Source organism: Neolamprologus brichardi, chromosome 20 (genome assembly GCF_056152115.1).
Source record: "Neolamprologus brichardi isolate AB-2024 chromosome 20, ASM5615211v1, whole genome shotgun sequence".
NCBI classification, from domain to species: Eukaryota; Metazoa; Chordata; class Actinopteri; order Cichliformes; family Cichlidae; genus Neolamprologus; species Neolamprologus brichardi.
In genome coordinates, this window is record NC_142123.1 from 29668673 (window position 1) to 29693771 (window position 25099).

General features: G+C 42.1%; 1 protein-coding gene across 2 annotated transcripts; it reads left to right on the forward strand.

Annotated features, from left to right (window-relative positions):
* Positions 1-1900: 1900 nt before the first annotated feature.
* Positions 1901-24827, forward strand: sall4 (spalt-like transcription factor 4). 2 transcript variants are annotated; one of them, XM_035909152.2, is made up of 5 exons: positions 1901-2035; positions 17508-17655; positions 19758-22193; positions 22275-22582; positions 22695-24827. In XM_035909152.2, the coding sequence occupies exons 2-5, from the start codon at positions 17589-17591 to the stop codon at positions 23130-23132; spliced, it is 3249 nt and encodes a 1082-aa protein (XP_035765045.2). In that variant the 5' UTR covers positions 1901-2035; positions 17508-17588; the 3' UTR covers positions 23133-24827. The 2 variants fall into 2 exon arrangements, with proteins under 2 accessions (XP_035765045.2, XP_087690197.1); XM_087834071.1 differs by having other exon boundaries at positions 22278-22582.
* Positions 24828-25099: the final 272 nt, after the last annotated feature.

Sequence of the window (25099 nt, forward strand, 5' to 3'; positions counted from 1 at the left end):
TTGGTTCATTAGACATACTTTTATATTTATCGGAAAAACATATTCATGCACACAGCATCCAACTATACAGTGCGATGTGTCTGCAAGATATTTAACTGTCTGCTCTAAAATTTATTATTAGCAATTTCTTGTTTACTCAGTCATCCAGTCCAATGCAAACAGCAGCAGCAAGCAAGGAAAAACGACTCAGCAGCTCAAACAACCTGCTGTCAAATAGCGAGCGGCAGCAGAATGAAATGAACAGCCTGTTGTTGAAAGAAGCTGCTGCTCTTCTGAAACATTTTACAAGTAATGCAAAACTTGTGTATGGACACATGTTGTAATGAATCCGATGTGTTGTTTACTAAAGATCAAAAATGTGTAGAAAGCAGGGGAATTTGCATGTTCGGGGAAGGGAAGAGTTGTGTGTCCCAGGGTCACTATAACTTGCTCTGTTCACATCACTCATGCGGCATCTTTATGAGCGATGGCCTGTTTTGTTGGATTGAGTTTCTGGGGAAGCATTTAGGGCCCGTCTATGAGCTGTGCAATACAGGAATAGATTCAAGATTCCAGTAAATGTTTGACGGGACGTGAGCTGTGCATAATCCGGAGCACGTGCATGAATCGGACTTTAAGAATGTGTTATGAGCTAATCATAACAAAGCTACTTTATGTGTATAGTTACACAGGTGAAAACCCCACTCAGTAGCGCCTTCTTATACGCTCGGGTCGCACAGCTGTTGTAAGCGTTACCAGTTTGTTGTTCTCTACAGAAACAAACTCAGCTGTTCCCTCTGAGCCCACTCATCATCATCTTTGGACTTCTGTGTAGACGGAGGCACAAAACAAAGTAGACACATGTATCTAATGATTAGTAAGATTAAAAACAGGAGTTTTAAAATAGATCTGAGACCAGATTAGTCACGTATATTCAATTAAAATATAATTTGATGGATTTATATATAAGCATTCACAATTGTTCCCAGATTCAAGACGAATTATTTATGAATCAACATCACTAATGAATCATTTATGTTATCAATTTTTATAACAAGGGTAACCTAAGCTGTGGTTTGCCTGGTTGTTTTAATGTGGCCATACCTTCCCTTGATTGCACTCAGGGGTCGAGTGAGATCTAAAGTAACTGGAAGCAGTTAAAATAATAGGAGCTTACCATGTGTTTGAGGTTATAAGAAGAGGAGGAATGGCCTCTTTACACAGAACAGCCATGCTGAGGGCTGCTGATGTTTACTTCAACATTTGGAGGACCTGGAGAGTGTGAATGATAAAGGTTTCTTTAAAGTGTTTTCATCAGGCAGGTCAAATCACAGTGCTGCATTACTTTGCATTGTATCCTGCCTCTTTGTGTTAATTTTGCATTATCAAAAAGCTAAAATCGAGTAGTCAATAACAGTGACAACAGCTGAAAAGCAGCCGCTGCAAACAGAAGAAAATCGAAGCAGTTTTGGTTATTTTCCTCTGTCAGACAACAACTCAGCACATGCACACACCCACCTGCATTCAGAAATAGTCATTCTTACATAGATTCCACATAAGCTGTCTCCTCCCATTTTCATTCACAAAGAGAAGCATGGTGGTGGGGGGTAGGGGGGCGGGGCTAATCTTTTTCCAAATTTGTATGAGTCACTGAAAGAGCACAACAGGCATGTGCCATGTGCTGCAGAGAATGCCACTTGTTTTCCAGCTAAAGTGGGAAAAAAATCACTTAAAGTTTGACTGAAACTGTTCACCATACAGACGTTTTTCACTTAGGCGTCCTTTTCAGTTTAGCTCTTCGCCATTTTGACTTCACAGTTTGATTTGTGTGTCTTGCAAATGAGCTAGAAACCAGATTTATGGGGGGGATCCTTCACCTTAAGAGGTTTTTTTCTCCTAGTTTCACTGTTAAATCTCCTAAAGTTTAGAACACAAAGACCCCTCGGCGCTGACCAGCCCACCCCGCAGATGGCCAGAGGATCAGAGACTGTCAGCACGCTTAAACGAGCCAAGAGTCGAGGTTCCAGCCCTGCGGGGAGGACGGAGCATGAATGGGGTATTTCCACCAACTTCTATAGCCCCCCGCTGGGCATTTGTAAAATGATTTGTGGCAAATTTGTTTAATCAATATGGATGCGGGGGAAGTCTAAAGTCTTTCTTTTGCCTTCTTTTCCTGCCTGTAAATGCATCATTGGTCACTACCTATGACGACAAGATTACTTTCTATTTATCTGTGCTTGCATGTGTGTGTGTGTGTGCATGTAAATGCTAAATAGAAGCATACCTGAGAGAAAGCACTTATTTATCAGTAGTTAACTGGATAGGGCAGGGATTCAAACAAGCAATACAAGTTTGAGTGCTTCTTTTTAAAACATGTATTGAATGTTTGTTCTGAAAGACAAATCCACTTTCATGTGCTCTAGCTGAATTTTATCGTTTTCCCCTCCTTTTAAGTTGTATTTGTATGAATCAATAAAGTAATTAGTGCGATTGTTGCACCCTCAGAGAGACATGACTCCATTCTCCTTTTTCTTGCAACTTTATTCTCCTCAGTTCAGTTTGGAGTTTACAGGCAGGATAGCGCATCATCAGCAAAACATCGCTCCCTCACGTCTCAGACACTATTTTTTTTTTTTTGCGCTTACTGATGACATCACACGTCTGAACTCTGACCTCCTGGAGCCAGTAAACTACAAAAATTAACTAGAAATGTGTTCAAAAACAAAACACAATTAAATAAGAATAGTCTTTAAAGATTTTCCCAACAATTCAGAAAAATGTAAGTTTTATAACTACTTTCAGAGTGCAACACCCTCCCCCACAAAAGAAAAATGTTGCCACACATTTTCTTTCTAATCTTTTGACAATTTACCAAAAATAGAACATTTAACCAAAGATGAGTGAGCAAACAAGTATTTCCACACATATTACACATTACTGGGTGAGAGGCTACCATCTCTTAGTATCTCAGGACAAGTCTCTCATGGTCACGATACAAAACTAAATGTTCATAGTCCTTTTGTACTGAAGGGTGGGTTATCCCTCGAAGTATTGGTGGGCCCGCCGAATCTTCGCAGTGGGACAAGGAAAATACCATTTACACCCCAACATCATGTGATTACACATTTCAAAACCATGAGTTCATTAAACCCATATTGTACCCACTACTGTCTTAACTCTTTGCCACTAGAATGATAAGCCTTCCCTCTATTTATTATAGTCATAATGCTTAGAGTACCTGTTTTTCTTTTAACTGTAACATGTGTCAATACCACATCAACATGAACTGCAACTGTAATGTTACGCTTAGATTAAACTCTCTTGTGAAGTTGACTCTGGGTTTTTCTGTTATATCTATTCATACTGTAAAGGATACATGAATGATGGTGGGACAGAGGAATGATGGATGGCACTTGAAGGGCTGTTCACACCGACAGGGCACGTGCTCCATTGCTGGACCGTTGGCTGACCTAGTTTTTCATATGTGTAGACACGCCGGGGCTGTCTCATTCTCTTTGGCTTGTGCCTCCATGTCTCAGCATCACTCTGCTCACTCTCGGGTCCAACAGCTGGAGCTTCAACATCCTCCTCCAAACTGCGTCTCTCCTCCACCTGTTCCTCTTCAGGATGCCCCTCTGCTCTGAAAGCAGGCTCAGACTTCTCTCCGAGTGCTTCACTCTGGGGGCAGGATGGATCAGCATATCTGAGTGCTGTCCACATGTGACAGTCGTCTTCACTAGAACTGCCTGTGTCTGTTTGGTCAGTATCGGGCTTGGTCTGATGATGTCTTCTTGCTGACTGTCTCTGTTTGTTTCCTGGGCTTTTCTCTTTCAGGCTGCTTTCGCACACCCCAGACTCGTCAACCAGGTAAGGACACGGCAACAGTAGGTTACGGTGTAACACTCGTCTTCTTCCTGTCCCCTGCAATGGCTCAACCACATAAACTGGACTATCAGGACCTTTCCTTTCGGTGATGACATGAATCATATCCTCCCAATAGCTGCGCAGTTTCCCAGGACCTCCTCTGGGTGTGAGATTTCTCACCAAGACATGGTCACCTGGCTGAAGCACAGAGCTCCATGCACGTTTATTGTAGTTTTTCTGTCCCCTTCTTGCACTCTTTCTCATGTTCTGCCTTGCAATTGCATATGCCTCTTGCATAACTCCTCTCCATTTCTCTGCATAGCCACTGTGTGACTGACTCTTCTCTTCTTCTCTTTTTGGGAAGAGCAGGTCGATAGGCAAGGTTGGTTCACGGCCAAAGAGAAGGAAGAATGGAGAAAATCCTGTTGCTTCGTGCACAGTCGAGTTGTAGGCATGAACTACTTTGTTCAAATGGTCTTTCCATCTTGACTTCTGAGATTCATCAAGTGTCCGGAGCATACCTAGGAGTGTCCTATTGAAGCGCTCTGCAGGATTGGCCTGTGGATGGTACGGGGAGGTACGAGAATGGCTGATACCGCAGTAGCCTTGAAGCTTGCGGAAAAGATTGTTCTCAAATTCTTTCCCCTGGTCATGGTGTATTTTGGATGGGAAACCGAAGCGCATGATAAAGTCATCAAAGAGCTTTCTTGCCGCAGTCTTCCCAGACTTGTCCCTTGTCGCATATGCCTGGGCATATTTGGTGAAATGATCCACAACTACGAGTATGTATTCTTCACCTCCTGTGCACTTGTCCAAATGCAGATAGTCAATGGATATCATCTCAAACGGCGCAGAGGTTTCAATGCTCTGAATTGGTGTTCTGGTTATTCTGTTAGGCTTCTTCTTCTTTATACAGCGACACACCTGAGTGACATAGTGCTCCATTTCCTGCCTCATTTTAGGCCAGAAGAAGCGCTCCCTGGCGAGAGCGACCATCCTGTCTGCTCCTAAATGTCCCATCTCCTCATGTAGATGCTTATAGACCATGGGCTTTAATGAGTCAGGAACAACTAACTGTTTTCTCCTGGTGGTCTCACGCCTCAGAATGCCATCTCCATCAATCTGCAAATGGGGCCACTGCCGAAGAAGGTACCTAACTGCCTCACTCTCCGCCATCTTTTCTTTATGCTTCAGGTAGGTGTGTGTTCTTTTCAGGGACAAAACTCGGTTTATGGCTATGTCTGCATCCTGGGCGTCTCTGATGTCGTCAACTGCAAACGGCTGAATTGGTTCTGAGACGATGCATCCCTCTGGCAGCGCGTTGACATTACAGGTGACAGCTGAGATCCAGTTCATTTCTCCTGTTTTCTCTCTCTCTAGGGCTTTCCCAATACATTCAATGGCATCTTGCTGACATTCCTCTGTGCATTCCTGCATGATGTCTTCAATGGGCTTTCCTCTTCTTGATAAGAAATCTGCATCTCGATTCGCTGCCCCTGGCCTGTACTTAAGAGTGAACCGATAATCTGCCAACTCCGCCACCCAGCGGTGTCCAGCTGCATTAAGTTTCGCTGACTTCATGACGTATGTCAGCGGGTTATTGTCACTGTACACAGTAAAATGAGGCGCATGAAACAGATAATCACGAAAGCGTTCTGTTATGGCCCATTTCAGTGCCAGGAATTCCAGCTTGCCTGAATGTAGCTTGTAGTTTTTTTCTGCAGCTGTCAATGTCCGTGATCCATAGCCTATGACTCTCAGGGCAGTCCCTTGACGCTGGTACAAGACTGCACCCAACCCATCTTCAGAGGCATCTACATGAAGAACAAATGGTTTCTCTAGATCTGGATATGCCATGATTGGTGGGTTTGTCAGCTGGTTTACTATTTTGTCCAATGTCTCTTGGTGAACTGTCATCCACTGGATTGGATGGGATGGTGGCAGCTGGGCAGATTTGCGGTGGCACTCCTTACTCTTTCCACGCTGCTTGTGTTCAGACTTAGGCTTTGCTAAGAGTTCATAGAGGGGTTTGGCTGTCCTTGAGAAGTCCTGTATGTAGGGTCTGTAGTAGCTAAGGAAACCCATCAACTTTCTCACCTCTCTCACGGTCGATGGTTTCTCCTGTTTCAGTGCTTGCACTGCTTCAACTTCTTTGGGGTTCATCTTGTATCCCTCTGCTGAAACCACTCGCCCCACATAGCAGACTTCACGTTTGAAAAAGTCACACTTCTGTGGCCTTAATTTGATACCACATTCTCTTTGTCGCTGTAGCACTCTCTTCACATTTTGGATGTGTTGTTCGAAGCTTGAGCTAAAGACGAGTACATCATCCAAATATGGGACACACATTTCATCCCTGAGGTCTCCCAGGCATCCCTCCATGTAGCGCTGGAATGCTGCTGGGGCATTAGTAAGGCCGAATGGGACCCTCACCCACTCATAGAGTCCCCATGGTGTTATAAATGCGGTACAGGGTCTGCTGTTCTCACTCATGAAACCCTGGTGATAAGCCTTTCCCTGGTCCAATACTGTGAACCAGGAGTTGCCCCCAAGGTTTTCCAGGATCTCCTGTATTCTCGGGATGGGATGTCTGTCGGGCAGTGTCTTTGCATTCAGGAGCCTATAGTCTACACACAAGCGAAGGCCACCATCTTTCTTCCTGACGCATACCACAGGCGAAGAATATGAAGAACAAGATTTTTGGATCCAGCCCCGATTGAGTAAGTCTTGTATGTGTGCTTTTACCTCCTGATAAAGGTGTCTGGGGATTGCATTATATGTCTTTTGCACAGGCACTTTGTCTTTTAGCTGTATCTCCAGCTCTAGATCTTTAATGCATCCTGTGTCCCAGTCATCTTTTGCAAAAACATTGCATTCCTCCCTCAGCATCTGTTTTACCTGCTGCTGTTGGTCACTTGTCAGATGGCTCAAATCCACTGGTGGGTCCCAGGGCTCAGTTTGTGTTGTCTGACTGGACTGCACTGTGGGTAAGGAAGTACTTTCGTCTGATGTCTTAGAAAGCTCACCCTCCATACATTTTACCTGTGGCATGTAGATAGCATCAACATTGTGCAGCCACCCCAGTGTAGTGCGACCACAGAGGGTGATATCATGGTCAGTCATATTTTCCACAGTCACTGCAACTTTAGCATCACCTTCTGAGGGGAGCTGAATTAGCTGTTCTCTAACAACTAGGCCTGCTGGCCATGGTGTCTCACAGTTCGGCTCCAACACTGCATGTGACCCACTCAACACACTCTTATTTAACCAACCACATTGCACTGTCATCATGTTACGCTTCGGGATGGTCACAGGTCGCCTTCCTACTCGGGCTATGTGGGGATGGCTGTCAGGCGTTTGTTTCTTTAGGACAGACAGGACAGCTCTTGCAGTTTTCCGCCCCACCTCGAATGCTGAGCACAATCTGTCCAGCATATGCCCTGGGGGGATACAGTCTTCACTGGTGTCATTTCTCAAAGCTAATTCTTCTATCACATTAAAGCCGATGATGGGGCATTCAATGTCACCACTGGCGACTAGGATTGGAACTTGGACAGGCCTGTTGGTCATCCCAGCCACAGCATTTTTGGACAGGCTGAACTCAGTCTCTATCCATCCTTCATATGGAATACTGGTCCCATTAGCAGCCGAGAGCTCTAAATCTCCCTCTTCGAGCAGCTCTTCCACCGACCTCATTTCAGCATCAGGCAGGTGTTTCTTTCTCCAGTTTGTCCCCACTATCGATACTTGTGAGCCGGTGTCCCACAATATTGTGGTGTCCACACCTCCTAAGAAGCCACGGACCTGGCATCTTTTGCCTACCAGCTTCGCCATTTGTTGTTGTTTACCAGTGAGGGGTGCTTTGAGGCTGAATGGGTCGGTTTGGTGCTTCTCCCCTTCAGGGTTAAGTATGATTTCGATCTTACTTGAATTAGCTGAGCACTTTTTCCTACGACAACCTGCTGCCCAGTGTTCCGTACTGCCACATTTGTAACAGTGGTCACATTTGTTTCCTGTATTGGATGATTGACACTGCTGGCACTGTCTAACGTTTGTGCTCCTAGGCTGTGATTGGTATTTCCGGTCAGGTGGTTCAGCCATTCTCATGTGCTGAGGCTTAACGGTCTGCTGGAGGCTGGCAATGTGAGTGGTGAGGTTCTGCAGAGCCTCACATATAGCCTTGCTGCCTTGATCAACTTTATCCATTAATGTGTCTCTTTTGACCGCTCCACCTTGCTTGTTCTTACTGTCTGATGTGTGCATACTGCTTTCTTTCTCCACCTCTTGGTCTTCCCCACTTACTGCTGCAACTTTGATCATCTTTGCTCTTGATGCAGCTGACAGCTTATTCTTTCTTTCCATTTCCAGACTGTATGCCGCAGTCATTTTTTCCAGAAGAACCTCATCTGTGATTTTAGGATTTTGCAGGTATAGCTTCACATCAGCTCGGATGGTGTCATCATGGAGGCCAGTGAGTACTGTCTGGAGAAACTGATTTTGGATGAGCTCCGAACTGTACTTTAAACCAGACTGAACTCTCTCTGAAGCAAGAACAAGTTGTTGTCTCAAATCCATGGCTCGCACCAAAAACTGGATTGGAGTTTCTTTTGGCTCCTGTACAGCACGTGTGAGCGAGTGATACAACTCTGTGGCATCTTTCTCAATGTAATGAGTCCGTAATATTTGCCTGAGAGCTTGCAAAGTCAAATCTACTCTACTCTCAAGATAGCTTTTCAGTTTTGTTCCTGGGGTTATAGCTTGAATGATGGCTTCAACAATGTCTCCTTCATCATATCCCCTCTTCAATGCCCTCTGGATTTGTCTTTCCAAGCTAGTGTATGTTAATTTGTCCTTTTGGTTTGGTTCTCCAATTTGTCCCATTATTTTCAGATCCCGTCGGTACAGTGGATGTACAAAAGGGACACTTTGAGTGGCGACAGGGGTGACCCGTGTAGCATTCAGATGAGAAACACTTTCTCTCTGCTCGTCTGAATTACTGGGTGCTATCACATTTTCAGCCACAGGGTGGTGCTCTTGTACCACTTGTTGAGACAACGGGGCATTACTTTCGCATCTCTTTTGCTTCACTTCATTAATTTTGTCATCTAATTCCAACAAAAGAGACATTCCTTCATCTTCTCGTGCAGTAACATCCTCTCCCTCTAAGTACTGGAGAATACGCCGCCTCAGTTTACGAGGTAAGTCTTTTTCACTTTCATCCACGGCTAAACTGAGGGCAACACAAATCTCATTCAAATCCGGTGCTAGCAGTGTAAGTAACTTTTCCTCTATCTCCTCAAGAAGTTGCTCCCAATCAGGAGACATCTGCTGTACTTTAGACATGACGAAAAACTTTTACCTTCACTGCCTTTTCTCGGAGGGATGGCACTGCCGTGCGAGTTCAGGTGGGGGGTAGTGAGCGAGGCTAGTCACCTGTAGCTCGTCCTTCTTTGCGGTATAAACTCCAAACCGGGCGGAAACACCAAGATTATGTTGCACCCTCAGAGAGACATGACTCCATTCTCCTTTTTCTTGCAACTTTATTCTCCTCAGTTCAGTTTGGAGTTTACAGGCAGGATAGCGCATCATCAGCAAAACATCGCTCCCTCACGTCTCAGACACTATTTTTTTTTTTTTGCGCTTACTGATGACATCACACGTCTGAACTCTGACCTCCTGGAGCCAGTAAACTACAAAAATTAACTAGAAATGTGTTCAAAAACAAAACACAATTAAATAAGAATAGTCTTTAAAGATTTTCCCAACAATTCAGAAAAATGTAAGTTTTATAACTACTTTCAGAGTGCAACACGATATGCTGCAAAGGTTGGAATGCAGCTTGAGAAAATTTTGTCAATAATTTGTGGAAAAAATAAATAAAACTGATGTCCAGAGCTTAATAAGCCCTGTTAATAATAAATCCTGCTTTTAGATTTGGGAGTTTTATTTATATTAGGAGTCACCAGCTTTGGGATCTTTTATGTGACTCTACTAAGCACAGTCATTAAAAATAAAGAGTGTCTCTTCTGTATTCGGTCTGCATGGTGTCTTTGCAGACACGCAGGTGGCTTCGATCCAATTCTTCCAAGGCTGCTGTCTAGAAATCAAAAGACAAAGGCACTATAGGGTTTTCTCCTTTCTATCCAGCTTTTAATTTACAGTGTTGCTTGTTAAAGAGTAACCCCACCCCTTTTCTCTCTATACTTCAAACAATTCCTTATATTACAGGAGAGAGTGAGGCTGTTTACATCCCTCGAATTCATTGTTTTTGCTAGAGGAAACATTAAAAAGTAATTGTACCATAAAATGTATACATTCAGTCTGAGAATAATAGATACCGTGACCTATGTCCTGCATTTTATCCTGGATCCTATGCAAAGTTATTATTCACAGCCCTTTTCAGATGCCTGTTACTGACTCTTCCTCTAAATTGTTTGCCATTATAAACCCTGCAAAGCTCATAAGACCATTTGTCACACACCTTTCAACTCCACTGACTCGAATGAATTCAGCACACTCTCCAAATGTTTCTTTTTTTTTTTTTTTTTCAAACTTTCTATCTAAACTGTCACAGCAGAGCTTACCACACCACAGCCCCTCCACAGATGTTGGCAGAATTCCTAATTTTATTCTCTTTCTCTCAGCCTGTCAGTTTTGAAAGGGGGAAGCAGGACAGAAAATAATCAGCAGAACATCCCATAAGTCTCTATGTGAGGGCGGCAGATGTGGGTGTGGAGGGGGGGAGTTGCCACTGGGCCTCCCCAAAGACCCATCTGACTATTGTTCAGCAGAAAAGCCATTTCTGTGGTTGCTATAACAACCATAATGCACTCTTATCCATGTTCCTGTGCAGTACTTGTGGTAGTAGATCAGCTTTTTTAAACTGTATTCACAAGAATGAGAATTAGCAGTCTTATTCAATTATTTTTTTATTGTAATTTTTTAATCAGAGTGCAATTCAACATGTAAGCCTGCATGGGACAAGAGGAAGATACTTCTAATAAGTTTTTATGAGCACACAGTAATAAGAACTATGATATTTAGGCTGCTCGTCTTACAGGAAATGCGAATAGATTTTTTTTAAAGTGCCCCCAAGTAAATACTATTGAACACAATAGGCAGAAGCCGAGGGCATAAACAGTTTCATTCAGTGCTCACAAAAAGCCGTCAGTACATCTGGTACGTCAGGTCCACGGCTGTCTTTGTCTGCAGCCACTGTAAACCTCCACCCAGAGACTCAAAGCCCACCAGGTGTTTTAAAGTCTGTGGGCCACCACATTCACTGTCAAGTGCTATAGGCTGCCAGTTTCTTTTGTATTTAGAAAAGATTTACCCATTCGCTTCCCAAGGGCCCTTTAGAGTGCTTTCAGCTGATGGTAAATCTACCACTTAGATTTGCATTTAATAATTTACTTATTATTTTTTTTAGATCTGGTTGCGTTGCCACTAGTAATGCAAAAATGAAAGGTTTATTCACAGATATTTTAAAAAAGCATTATGGCAACACTCAGTTTTGTCTTCTTACCATATTTAAGCAGTTTTAGGTTAATGTGATTTTATATGTTCAATAAGAAATTCCAGATAAACTTTCTGCTTTTTTGCAAAAACTGAGCATGTGTGTCCGCATGATATCATTGCTGACACACAAAGACGTGTTACAGTCATTAATGTTTCATTGGCACCATACCATACATGTTCTCATCTCCCATGAACCAGCTGAGTTAGTTTCATTCTTCAGGTGACACTGAAAACAATGTGATCTTCCAAAAGAACACAATAAGAGAAATGTTACAATTAAATTATGTGTACATAGTTTTCCCCTTCATCCCGCCGCTTGAGAGTGATTATTCATTAACTTAAATGAACATATATAACCAAATTTGGATGGCGCGCTGTACTTCTGTATAACCATTATATTCTCATAAGCTAATTAGAAGTGCGAGAGGACTGATATCCTGCAGCCCCTCTGCTCACCACTTCCCACCCTGTAAATCTTTATGGCCCTGACCCAGATTGCATCTCAGATTTGAATGATTGGCCCCCTGTTGACTCACAGCTTGATGTGGACTGCCCAGCTCTCCCTATCTCTTTGTTTATTGTGTCGCAGATTCTTTAAGTTTGACCTCCTCTTCCCCCAAACTATAATTCCTTTAGATAATCCCATCAAGATTTGTAAATTAAGAGTGCTTTATTGTAATGCTTTTCTCCCTGACATCTTTATTTTCTTAAACAGCGTCTTAAAAATGATATATCTGTGGTTGTGCATTAACTTCTTTAATGTGTAACTTCAGGTATAGAATCTTCTTATTGCGCAGATTTCTTTATTGTGGCTCTAACTAAAAAAAACGAGAGTGAGAAGTGGACACAGTGGGGTTCTATTCATACAGTGAGCCCTTGTTTCCCCCAACACTCTATTGTTTATTGATGAAGGCAGTTGTCATAGTCATGCAATAACAAAAGCCTGACTATTGCTGTGTTTACATCTGCACAGGAACCACTGGGCAATTCTCCATTAAATTACAGCCATGTGTGGGCCACTGATCTCTCCCCTCACCCGCTAGCCCCTGTGCCACAGACACACACATTCACACAGATCCCACACTCAGAGTTGAGCTGGATATTAAACTGTTGCCATCACTGTAGACCAGGACTTAACACATAAAACCAACGCTGACTCATTTTGTGACGTCAGCGCCTGAAATTGTTTAAAATTGTGTGCCGAAACAGTTACTTCAGTTTGGGTAGAAACTACACCTGAAAGCTAAAATCAAAGATTTCACGAGCAGAGTAGAAGTTGTTTGTGGAATGCTGTAGCACATAATCTCCTCAGGCCCCTGCCCCCCATCCTCTCAGTCAGTGGTGTGAGACAAATAAGCACTCATCTCGCTATCTCTGAAGACACAGATCTAGTTTAAAGAGTTTTTTATACTTCCTGTTCCACCCAGGTGTCATAACAATTTCCGGTTAAACTCTTTACATGGAAACACACTTGTTAAATTTTAACATTTTATAATCAAGTACCCTCGATGAAATGTTTTTTTATATATATTTACTTGAAATTGTATATATTTGAATATTTATTTTAAATGATATATTTTATATATCCCAAAATAATTAAGACACCTCTTAGAAAAAACAGCTAGACTCACACTCAGTGGCCCATGAAGAATGCAGAATGCACAAAGAAGTAAACATTCTTTGTTTAAAAAGCTTAACTGCTTTTATTGCACTAAATGCACACAGATGGGTCCTGTTTCTCTGAAAGGTTCACATGTCCACTGGAAATGTCAGGTTTCCACACTGCAGGCTGCATGTTGGACCTGGACTGAACCTGGACTTAACTTCACATTTACGACAATGACAGAGAAAAATTCCCCCCTTCAGCAAACAAATGTCAAAAGAGCCTTTTAGCGTCCAGCTCTGCACGTACAACGTTCTGCACAGTGAAGGTCAAATTTCCAAGAAGGGTAACAAAACGTGCAGTCCATTTTTGAATAGAGAGACAAGTTGTTGTTTAAAAAAAAGAAAGAAATTATTAGAGACAACCCATCTACATCTATGGAGAAAATTAGCCAGCTGGTTTATCTAATAGGCTTTACATAAACAGAAACATTCACCGGGAAAAACAATATTGGAACAGCCAGCAAACATCCAATGCCTTTCACCTCAGTGCCCTCAGCCTCTATTCTAGGCCGATGCTACCAAACAAAAGAACAAAATACACATGTTCATGAAAAGGAGGACATTGCAAAGGGTGTTTGCTGATCAATAACGAAAACAGTCGGACACTATAGTAATTGCAGAGAGCCACTATACTTGTATTTTCTAGATAATGCCATGTTTAGGTGATTGAAAATCAACAGTGGCAGGGAAAATGACTGTATAGTCTTAAGAAAAGGCACATTGATTGCCTTCAAGCAGCGCTCACGTTCTGATATGACAAATATGAAGGGGGAAATCACTGGACCTAAGTAACAAAAAAGGTCACCCAAACTGTTTTCATTTTCTTTTCCTATCCTCAGCGTTGCTTACCCTTTCCATGGGACTCAAGTCTTGCATGAAAAAAAAAACTATTCCCCTTTGTCCTTTGTGTAAATTTAATGACGTTATTTATGGCTACAAGGGAGGAAATGTTTTAAGGGGTACCTGAAGAAAGCCATCAAAGGATAAAATAATAAAACAGGATCTGGGAAATACACTCATAAGAAATCCTGATGTCAGTGAGCAAGAAGCTAGTCAACCATTAAAAGACTATTTGTGGTGTCCTGCTGGTGAGAAAACATCTAAAAGGGTCAGGCAGCCTGGCATGGTGTTTTTTTTAGGTCTTTACATAGAACAAAAATGCCATTTTTCCCTTTTGCTTCTCCAGTAGACAGTTAATTATTTGCAATCTAACACGTGTAATGTCTGTGATTTAATCAAGGAGCTCGGGAATGACACTCAAATGTCATCAAGAGTGTTAATGAGGGTCATGTCAAAGAGATTCATAGCTAATGATACTGCGTAGTAGCTTTTATGTGCTATGAGCCTTTAGGTTTTATCACAAGAATGCACAATTTTACAAAATAATATAACCTCTACTTTTATTTTAGACTTGAACATATAGAAAAAAGTCAAACGTGGTGTGTTTTCTTCAAACTCTGCAAGCTTCTGTTTATATCACTTTATTTGACAGCAAGGAAGAGTAAAGGTTTTCTAGAAATAAAGCTAAAAAACAAATTGCTTGTTTTGACAGCAGCACTGATTGTCACACTGAGGTGAAATAGCTCACCCTTCCCCGATTGGTCTGTGCCTTTCATCTTTTACTGAGTCCTAAAAAACACATGTTCAATTCACAATTCCTGAGCAAGTGTCAGGCTGTTATTGTTTGTCCGCTGCAAGGTCGTCGTAAAGCTCATCGAGTGACACATCTGAGAAACTTAAAGTCTCTCTATCCCACAGCACTCTGTTGTGAAAAGACAAGGAGGGGAGGAAAATTAGGCCAGGATATAGAAAATAATAACTCAGTAGTTACTGTCCTGAGGCTGTTTTCAAGCTGCCTTGTTGGCCATTTATGAGACCTTCTGTCACCAGTGTAGATATACTATTGTCAGATACATGACCTGGTCAAGGACACAGTATTAGGTTTGCTTTCTGCGTTCGCTGCCTCTTCTACTGCCGTTTCTCTTTTCTCAAAAATTACATAACTGAAACTGAACAGTGCAAAATGATCACTATAGATTTCAGGCACCAACAAATGCATGTAACCTTAACAACACAAGGCCATTGAATCTATATGTCTCGATGGTGTATTACATTATACAAAGCAAGAATGTGTGTCGAATAGAAAACAGTTTTTAGTTTCATTCACTGGTATATTTAATTATGATTATTTACTTATGGGACTTTTTTCCCAAGCAGTCAGCCATTTTTCCAAATTTTACAACTGTGCACAGTTTAAGTTGTATAGATTGAAGGTTGAAGAAGCAGCGTATTGAAGTATGGTTTCTTATTGGGGCTATAAACTGTCTAGACAACACTCCCCTCTTTTTCACCTTCAGCAAGTCCCTTAAAGGACATTTGTTTATTTGAATATAATGCCGTGTCTTTGTCTCACACTTATCAGCTGTGGCATTATATAACACTCACTGAGGCATTTTAGAGTGATAGAGAATGGTAGAAAGGCCAGTATCACCAAGAGTTACTGAAACTTTGCATACTCCTGTCTGTAGGTCATTTAAATGATATTTTCTTAAATGAACATCAGCGCTTTCTCCTAGTATGAATCACTCTTTCATGCATGGAGCTACTTGTTAAAAAGAAAATCCAAATTAAAAATGTTTCCTGAACTTAGCAGGGTCAAAAACATGTTTTGTATAAATACAAAAAAAATTTGAAAGGATACAGTGCAAGCTGATCTGATTTTCACATAGGAAGTTGCATGAAAACCAGCCTTAACTACATTGTTGCAGTTTATACTTTTGTTTTTTGCTTTTCTTAAAACTTTAACATTCAAGCCTCAATCTATGAAGCATGAACACACTTGCCCTAACTTGCCTAATAGACTACAAGATCTGCATTTATGTGTCAATTGTGCTTCCACGAACAGTTTAATCCCTTTACAAGCTTTATATCTGTATGCCTGTTGCTTCTTTTCCTGTCAACATGCATAATTTTACCCGAAATACACTTTTGTCAAACTACAGCGACCTTCACTGTCCTCTATGAAAGCAACAGTTTAGTATGCCCTTGGTATACCAATTAATGTCTGCATGAGTTAATCTGCGAATAAGACCTACAAATAGAACTCCAAGGTTACACTACAAGCATATTGTGTTATTCCTATACTTTGCCCCACACACAGTCCTGCAGCAAGACTGTGTGTTTCCACCGGAACATATAGCACCCTTTAGAAATCTGTGGGTGACTGCTGTTGTGTGGTGAGCTATAAACATGCAGGAGGTGATCACTGTGCTCTGCATTAATAAAGGTTCCCCCTTTGTAAATTCTCCTTTGTGATGTGTAGTGAACTTCCTGGAATGTTTTTTCGGCACACCGACTGTGCCAACAATGTGAATGCTAATGTGAAGCAGGACCAACAGAGTCATTCCAGCATCATCCTGATCCCATAACAGAACCCTTGTTTTTTTTTTTTTCTTTATTTTGATTTTTTCCCCCCTGACAAAACAACATTATGGCGAGTACAGCAGCAGGAAATACAGTGACAGATTCAGCCTCTTTAATAAATAATACACCACTGCAAATGGTTAACCACTCACAGCAGTTAGGGACATCAGCTAGCATCACAATAATTTATTGACCAGCTCCTTCAATGCAAAACCACACGTTTTGAGCTATTTTGAAAAAGGAGTTGCATAGTGTTGGGGCTTGACCGTTTGGCTTTCTCATTCATTCAAATATAACCAACAAGACGTTGTTTTCATTTCATGTTTGACTCTGTTTCCTGTTATGGCTCAACAGTATCCTTAGATGACTGTGTTCCCTCCATTAGTGTACATCCTTGAGACAAAACTGCTCTAACGTTTCATATTTAGAAGATCAACATTTACTAGTACACGATATTCTTTTTAAAAAAGATTAAAGGGAGGGGCACATATGTGCATGTACATGGTTATAGCCTATGTTTTGATGAGCATAAACTGACTTTCTGTAGAACTATTTTGCCATATTTCCCTGTAGGAACATCCTACTTAGCCTACAGTGATGCTATTGGGATACAAAATGCTGTATGTAAAATATGTGGAGTTTCCTGGAAAGGGATGGCCAAAAACCCATAAACAATAAGTTGCTTTAATGAAAATAAAAGGCATAAAGTAGGATCGGATCATTAAATTTCGCTGCTTTGAGTTTAAAGTCAAGGAAACAATATTTGGCTGAACTCTCGGTCGCCTTTGTCTTTCTGTGGCAGGCAAAATATAGTTTTCCTGAACAAGGAAAAGTACTATAAGTTGGGTGTTATTAACCCTGCCTCCATCCAGAGCGCCATCCACTAGCATGGCTCCTCCCGCCCCCTTCTGGCACTCCGCTCCGCTCATCAATAGGGAGCGCATTTAAATAATGTGTGAGCGCTTGGATCAGAGCCAATCAGCTGTCAGGGGACCGTGATAAATCGCAATGCATTATTGATAATAATAATTACGTTGACATGCGCATTTCTACTTCAGGGGTTAATTTTCCGAGCCGAAGAATCTGTTGAAGAAGGGGAGGAAATTTGTCTGTAACTCTTTGCTCCTGATGGTCGCACCATGTCGCGGCGCAAGCAAGCCAAACCGCAGCACATCAACTCCGACGAGCCCGGATCGATGGAAAATGGTAAGTTTACGCAAAAAGATGGGCTTGTTGGCAAGAAAAATTAACATGTAGGAATGACACAGTATCGATATTTTATTTAAAAGTGTGGAGGGGGGCTGCTTTTACATTGTCCTCCTCGCACTTTGACCTGTTGCTGTCCCTCTCAACTGACCAGGGCTAAAACTTCGGTCGAGAAGCGACACATTTAGAAATCAGGTGCTCCACGAGGGGCTCTTTTAAATTGAAACATTGTAAGCTTTCTGCCTCTCTCTTTTTTCGATTTTGCAAAAAAACATCGTTTATTCTTGGCTGTGTTTTGTCTTGTTTCGTTGTTTATATTGACGGTTTGATTCTAATGAATTGAGGTTGTTTCGCGGACTAAATTAAAGACGGTAAAGTCCTTTGAACTTTTTGTTGATTCATTGAAGGACACGTTGCTACATTTTGGATTGTTTACGCTTTTTTAATTTAGAAAAATTACCTAATTTGGTCAGGATGCCTGTCGTGTGTAACTTTATTTCATTCACGTATTGCCAGCTGGTTTTACTGTTAAATTTGAATCGGCTTTTTTTAGATTTTGCGCAGTACCTTTGACTCTTTGTGCCAGATTCCCATAGGTATCGTTACAGTTTATTCTGCTGTAATTATAATTATCCGTACTTTCTGCCCCTTGTAATTAAGAATTGTGTAATCTGGCGAGAGTTTATTTGCAAATCTGCGCCTGAGTTGGAAGTTTCAGACAAAGGTACCCAAAACTGTATGAAATATGACTCTGTAGTAAGCCGACCTAAAGGCAATAAATCCCCCAGTTTAATGCATGACTGTTTCCTTTCGTACATATGTGGAGAGGTGGGGGATGGAGCAGTGGCCTTTTTGTGGAGACTGGGTGGGGGTGCGTTTTGGTGTTGCCATAAGCAAACTTCAGCGCCGCTGTAGCCCCTCATAATTAGAAAACTTGGGATGACAAGTTTTCCCTTTTTTCATGAACTGTAGAGCATAAAATGCCAAAAGGTTATGCATGAATCTTATTCAGCCCGCTTAAGCTGAGCGGTTATCTCTGACCTCCTCATGTTGTCCACCAAAGGTGATCACAGGAGGCTCATGCGCCGTCAAGTGGCGAGCGAGTGTGCTGCGTCCTGTAGTTATCTAATGATGGATCCGCTCTGATGAGGACTTTTTTTTTTTTTTTTTTTTAGTTTTAAATGCTGCTAAGCTGCATCATGGGTGCTCTTCCAGTCCACGTTAACAGTGTTGCAGAGCCATAGTTAGCGCTTCCTCATGGTTCAGAATGTAATGCTGTTTGCAAATTTTTCGTGACACCGCCTGAGTGCCGCCTGGTGAGCAATTAACAAGTCCAGCAGATTCCTTGGGCAAATGCAAACAGGTGGTCTACCCCCCATTCTTCCAGGCATTAGCATTTAACAATACACCCAGTTGTGAAATGGTCTCTTGGTTAGCACACAAATTAAAATGCTCACTTGGAGCACTTATCAATCTTTCAACAGACTGAAAAATGCTTGGGAAGTTTTTTTTAATAAATGTAAAGCTGTCTTGTGTTTGAGCTATTCTCATTTATACAATATAAAACCTGCAGTTTAGAGAAATGGTTTATATTTGTTTACTGTGGAAATAAGATTGATCTTTAACTGGGGTTAGTTTAGTGTAAGGTGGTGTTTTTTTTTGGTTTTTTTTTTGTTCGGTTGGTTTTTTTTTGGTGGGTTTTTTTTTGTTGTTGTTGTGTTTTGTTTTGTTTTTTTTCAGAATCTAACTTGAGTGTAACTTGATACTCAATCTGTAGCTCTTTGTTTCTGTGGACATTGTTCTAGGTAGCCAAAGATAAATGATTGCCCTCTACAGGCCCTTTGGACAATAGAGCAATTCACAATTTTTACAGCCTGGTGCAGTTACCTAGAGAGAGTGGACAAAACAGGGGGGGACCCTTTTAGATGTGATGGTGTGAGCCAGTGAATAAATACACCAAATCAGCAAAATCTCAGATCTTGAAAATTAAACAAAACATTGTAGCCTCTAATGTGTTACAGGAATTACATTATTTGATTTGACGAACATGGTTGTAATTGTATGAGAAGTATTCATGTAAATACTTTATTCTCTCGTTGAAGGGATTCATCAAGGTGATTCCGCTGAGGAGATTGGAAATGAAGTAAAGAGGTTCAGAATGGATGAAACCAGAGTGTGCACCAAGTGCTGTGCTGAATTCTTCGACGAAGAAGAATTTCTTGAACATGAGAAAAATTGCACAAAAAGTCAGCAAGTGGTCATCATGAAAGATGGAGACGGCAGTGACGAGCCTGAGAAATATTCACAGGGTTCTTCTGAAGGCCTTGCCAGTGATCACGAAGACAGCCACTCCAGCAGTCATTCTCCATCGCATGCCAACACAGACCAGCTGGAAAGATTGGAGGAGGAGTCGAGTGCAAATGCAGATGATTCCAGACACCAGGATCGGGGAGAGATGTCTGCTAGTCCTGAGATGACTTTCCAACCCTCCCCGAAAAGGCAAGATTCAAATGTTACTCTTGAAACCATGGCTGACACTAAAGTGGCCGTTTCCCAAATTCCTTCAAACACTTCTCAGACTTCACAGGATGCCATGCAGGCCATTCCAGTAATCCTGGAACAGCTAGTGTGCCTCCAGCAGCAACAGCTACAGCAAATCCAGCTCACCGAACAGATCAGAATCCAAATAGCCATGATGGTCCCACAGAGTCTCCAATCATCAGTAGAGTCAACAATGGATCCTCTGAGAGCCCTTGGTGCACATCTCTCTCAGCAACTGTCTGCTGCAGCAGCACTGATAGGAAAAAGAACCGGCAGTCAGAGCCTTTCCATGGAGAAACTAAAGCAAGGTAAACTACCTCTACCCACTGGCATGTCTCCTGCTCTGAATGCAGGAATGGGCTCGATGACATCAAACACGGACCTTTTAAAGGGTGCTCCAGATCCAGCCGGACGTTTACCAGTACTCATGCCACAGTCTTCAGGTGTTCTGGGTTTCCCTAGCGTGTTCAGTGGAGTCCAGGCAGGGATCGATGCCTCCAAAAAAGTGAAGCCAAAGATGCTGAACATCCCACCGGAATCAAAGAGTGGGGACTCACTATACAAGCACAAGTGCAAATACTGTGGAAAGACTTTTGGCAATGACAGTGCCCTCCAGATTCATTTGCGTTCTCACACCGGGGAGAGGCCTTTCAAGTGTAACATCTGCGGAAACCGTTTCACAACCAAGGGAAACCTCAAAGTGCATTTCCAGCGACATAAAGACAAATATCCTAACATCAGCATGAATCCTCATCCTGTACCCGAGCACCTTGACAATATTCCGACCAGCAGTGGGATTCCCTTTGGTATGTCCGTACCCATGGATGAGTCAAACATAACCGAAATGAAGCCTGTGCTAAGTCACCCAGCGGCTGTTTTCAGCCCATCATCCATGCCAGGGTTCAAAACATTTGATGGCTTTGGGGGTGATCCATTTTCCCAGAGACCCTCGCCATCAACAAGTAATGGCTCCCCAAATGTTTCGTCTGTGTATGGCCAAGAGGCGGGCCTGGAGCCTAACCAGAAAGATGCTAAAGAGCTGCTTGGAGCATTGCACCACATGAATGGTAATTCTCTCCTAGGGGAGCAAAGCTCTGGAACAGCCAAACTTCAGCAGATGGTGGATGGACTGGAGAAGAAGACCGGTGATCCCAATGAGTGTGTGATCTGCCATAGGGTACTGAGTTGTCAGAGCTCACTCAAAATGCATTATCGCACACACACTGGCGAAAGGCCGTACAAGTGCAAAATCTGTGGCCGCGCATTCACCACAAAGGGTAACCTCAAGGCTCATTATGGTGTGCACAGGGCTAGCACTCCTCTTAAAATGCAACACTCATGCCCAATCTGCCAGAAAAAGTTCACAAATGCAGTGGTTCTACAGCAGCACATTCGCATGCACATGGGTGGGCAGATCCCCAACACCCCCATGCCAGAAAACCAGTTTGAACCAGCAGAAGCAATTGTGCCTTCTCTCCCAGAAGAGAAGCCTATCGACGCCAACGGATTTGAAGCCAGCATGGAAGATCAAGAGCCAGAGCTGAACAAGACCGCAAATGACTCCTCCAGTTCCCTGCCATCTGCCGCTGAGGAGCAACCACAGAAGCTTGCAGCCCCTGCAATGTTATCCAGCCTAGATGTTTTGAAGAATCTCTCCAATGCTCTTGCACTGAAACGACAAAATAGCACTACTTCAGAAAGTGAAGGAACATCCAAAGAATCGCTACCAGCTCAGAGAGAGCAGGAGTATCAAAACGGCCGTAGTCCCTCCATCTCAGACTCGGCTGCGTCATTTCGCTCCTCTTCTCCAGTTAACAACATTAACGGCAAATCTCCTCAGCCTGCTCTTGATGAATTTCCCCAGAGCGGGTCAAAACCAGAGTCAGAAGGCGTTAAAGATGAGTCAAGTGGCGCACTTGACCTCACAGCTTCCAGCAGCTTCACCCCAAAAGCAATTAAGGAAGAGCCTGGCATGTTATTTTCAAATGGAGACTATGGTAAGTTTACAAGTTGAGTGAAGTGTATTAGATGCTGTCATCTTGAATGTGTAGACCTAATCTTCAATCTTTCTGTATTAGTAGCTTCCAGTAACATGCCTTTCATGAGGATACCACCAACGTTGGCCAGTCTAGAGATGAAGATTCCCCCAGAGAATCCTCTGGGCCCTCACGGGTTGTTCAGCTCCCATGTGCCTCAGGGAACAGCCACGCCCTCCTCAGTCTCCCCTGCGCCACGACGATCAGCCAAACCACATGTGTGCCATGTCTGTGGCAAGAACTTCTCATCTGCCAGTGCCCTGCAGATCCATGAGCGCACACATACAGGGGAGAAGCCTTTCGCCTGCCACATTTGCGGCAGGGCTTTCACAACGAAGGGAAATCTAAAGGTGAGTCATCACTTGTCTGAGAAATGGTTAAATTAGGCATTAGAGTTCATGTATATAGATGATGTACTGAAAAATAAGCGTTTTTTTTTTTTGTTTTTGTTTTTTTTTTAAGGTTCATATTGGCACCCACATGTGGAACAACTCATCAAGGCGTGGCCAGCGTCTGTCTCTAGATAATCCCATGGCGCTGATTGCAATGACCCCAGATGCAAAGATGATGCCAGAAATGATGCAGGCCCCCAAAGAGCTGGTCGCTCCTCCGATGAACTTTGACCCATCTCTGTGGAACCAGTATGCGACTGCTTCCTTCAGTGGTGGCCTGACCATGAAGACCAACGAAATTTCTGTCATCCAGGGAGGTGGCATCCCACTCCCTGGGAGCCCTGCTGGTGGGCCCCTGATTGGCTCCACTGGAGGCCTCATGAAGATTGATGGATCCCACTCAGGCTTGCCTGCCACCATGGCTGAAATTGAGAAAAATGGCTCAGACAGTGTGCCAAAATCACAGTTTCCACATTTCATGGAAGAGGGCAAAATAGCAGTTAATTAGTTTCCCTTTTCTTTCTTTTTTTTTATCCATCAGGTAATAAACACATTCGCTTTTGTGAATGTCTCTCTTCTTTATTGAGGTACAATCAATATTCTGAGAAATCCTTGTTGATTTGCTGTTAAATTGGTTAAAAATGTCCAATTAACTTTATTGCAGCTCTTTTCCTCCTGATCTCAGTGATTCTTAAGTGTTATTACTAGTCAAATCTGTATAACTGCTAGGGATGCATCAATACAACAGCTCATTTTTTTGAAGGACATTGACAAAGAAGACTTGCTGATCTTTATGATTAATGTCTGTCTATTGTTGCATAAACTTCTATGGCATGGTGAAGCGCTGAAAAACTTTAGTAATTTAGTTATAAAAAGATTTCTCTGGTTCCCTGGTACAGAAGGGGAGCAAAATGACAATATCCCAAGCCCATGATTCCAGTTGGTGCATCCCTAAAAACTACTGTAGTTGTATTTTATTTCATGTAATTATATATGCGGGTATTTGTTTTCTTTTTTTTTCGTTTTTTTCCCGGTGAGTTGTTTTGTTGTCTCTCCAGAAATTGAATGTATAACTTACTTGAAACTGCTTTAATTCAAGACTGTCTCCTTGATACTTTTGAAGGATTTTGACTTTAATAGGAAAATAACCTGAGCTTGCCAGCCTGATGAGTCAGAAATAATGACGTATTTGACCACATGTGTCCATACTACTTCCCCTCCCGTTGTGTGCCATAGGTTACATGATATTGTACATATTTGTAGTGGTAAATGTTATTAGCTTGTCTGTAATTGAAGAGGCGTTCTGATCAGATTAATGTAATGGGCAATGCAAAAATCTCTCAAAGTGCAACAGTTCAGTCATAGCTGCATTTTTGTTGCACTGGCGCCAGGATACAGTAGTTAATAACTTGTACCCTTTTCCAAGTGCCTAGTCTGATTTCATGGCACCATCTGGTTGTAACAAAGGTGCTGTTTGACTTGAGATATTGTGTTGTGACATGGCATGTGTATCACATCTTTGTCAGCTTACTAAAATCATTTTTTTACACCCACGTAGTCCACTTCTACAACCACGGAGTCAAATTTTGTTGGCTGAGCTCTGAAGGCTATCCCATGCTTAATGTTCTCATGCCTGCACTTTATTTAAGGTTTTAGTTTCATTTACATTGTATAGATACATTTACGTCACTGCTTAATTGTATTGGCTAAAAGGGGAAGAGGTCAAGCCAACATTTGTGTGTGTATTTCCTTCCTGTAACAAACAGCTGTTTACGGTAATATACAACTTTGTAGCATGATTAATTTATTTATATTACACAGTGCTTGAGTTTAGGGGTAAGTTCTACCTCGCTTAGATTTTAGTTGTCCCCCACATGCCCCCTACACTCAATGCAATGCTCTGTACGTTTCTGGGTACATTGTTTAGTTGTTTTTTTTTCCGATAATGCGATAAGATTTCTCACTCTCAACCTGCTGAGTTGAACAGTAATGAATGTATGTCTGACACTTTACACAACTCAGAATGGTCCAAGTGCTTTGTAGGTCCCTGCTGTACATTCCTTATTGATATGCATTTGCCAAGTTGTGCCTTTCTTTAGCAACCATGTCAGAAACTGCTTTCAAGTTGTCTCTACAGTTCAAGTGATGTTGAGCCAGTTTGATCTGTTTACAGTGTAAATATTTTTTTTTTCAAAGGTTTCCTTCACGTAAATGTTTTCTGATTTTTGAAAAATAAAATCAGGGTGACTTTTTCAACATTCCTCCTGTCATTACTTCAAAGATCATCGAACTTTAGCGATGAAAATAAAACCAATAAATGCATTTTTAAAAAGCCTTAAGACTAGACAGCATTGTGCTAGCCACACCTCTAGGCTAATATTTATGGCTACACAGGCTTGTTTGAATGTACATAAAATCCCTTATTTACATAAATTCACCTACTGCAATTTTTATTTTCTTTTTCTAAATTCTCAT

Coding starts and splice junctions, on each gene's coding strand:
- sall4 (XM_035909152.2), top strand. CDS start 17,589: ATGTCGCGGCGCAAGCAAGCCAAACCGCAGCACATCAACTCCGACGAG. Junction 17,656..19,757: donor GCCCGGATCGATGGAAAATG/GTAAGTTTACGC, acceptor CTCTCGTTGAAG/GGATTCATCAAGGTGATTCC. Junction 22,194..22,274: donor ATTTTCAAATGGAGACTATG/GTAAGTTTACAA, acceptor TTTCTGTATTAG/TAGCTTCCAGTAACATGCCT.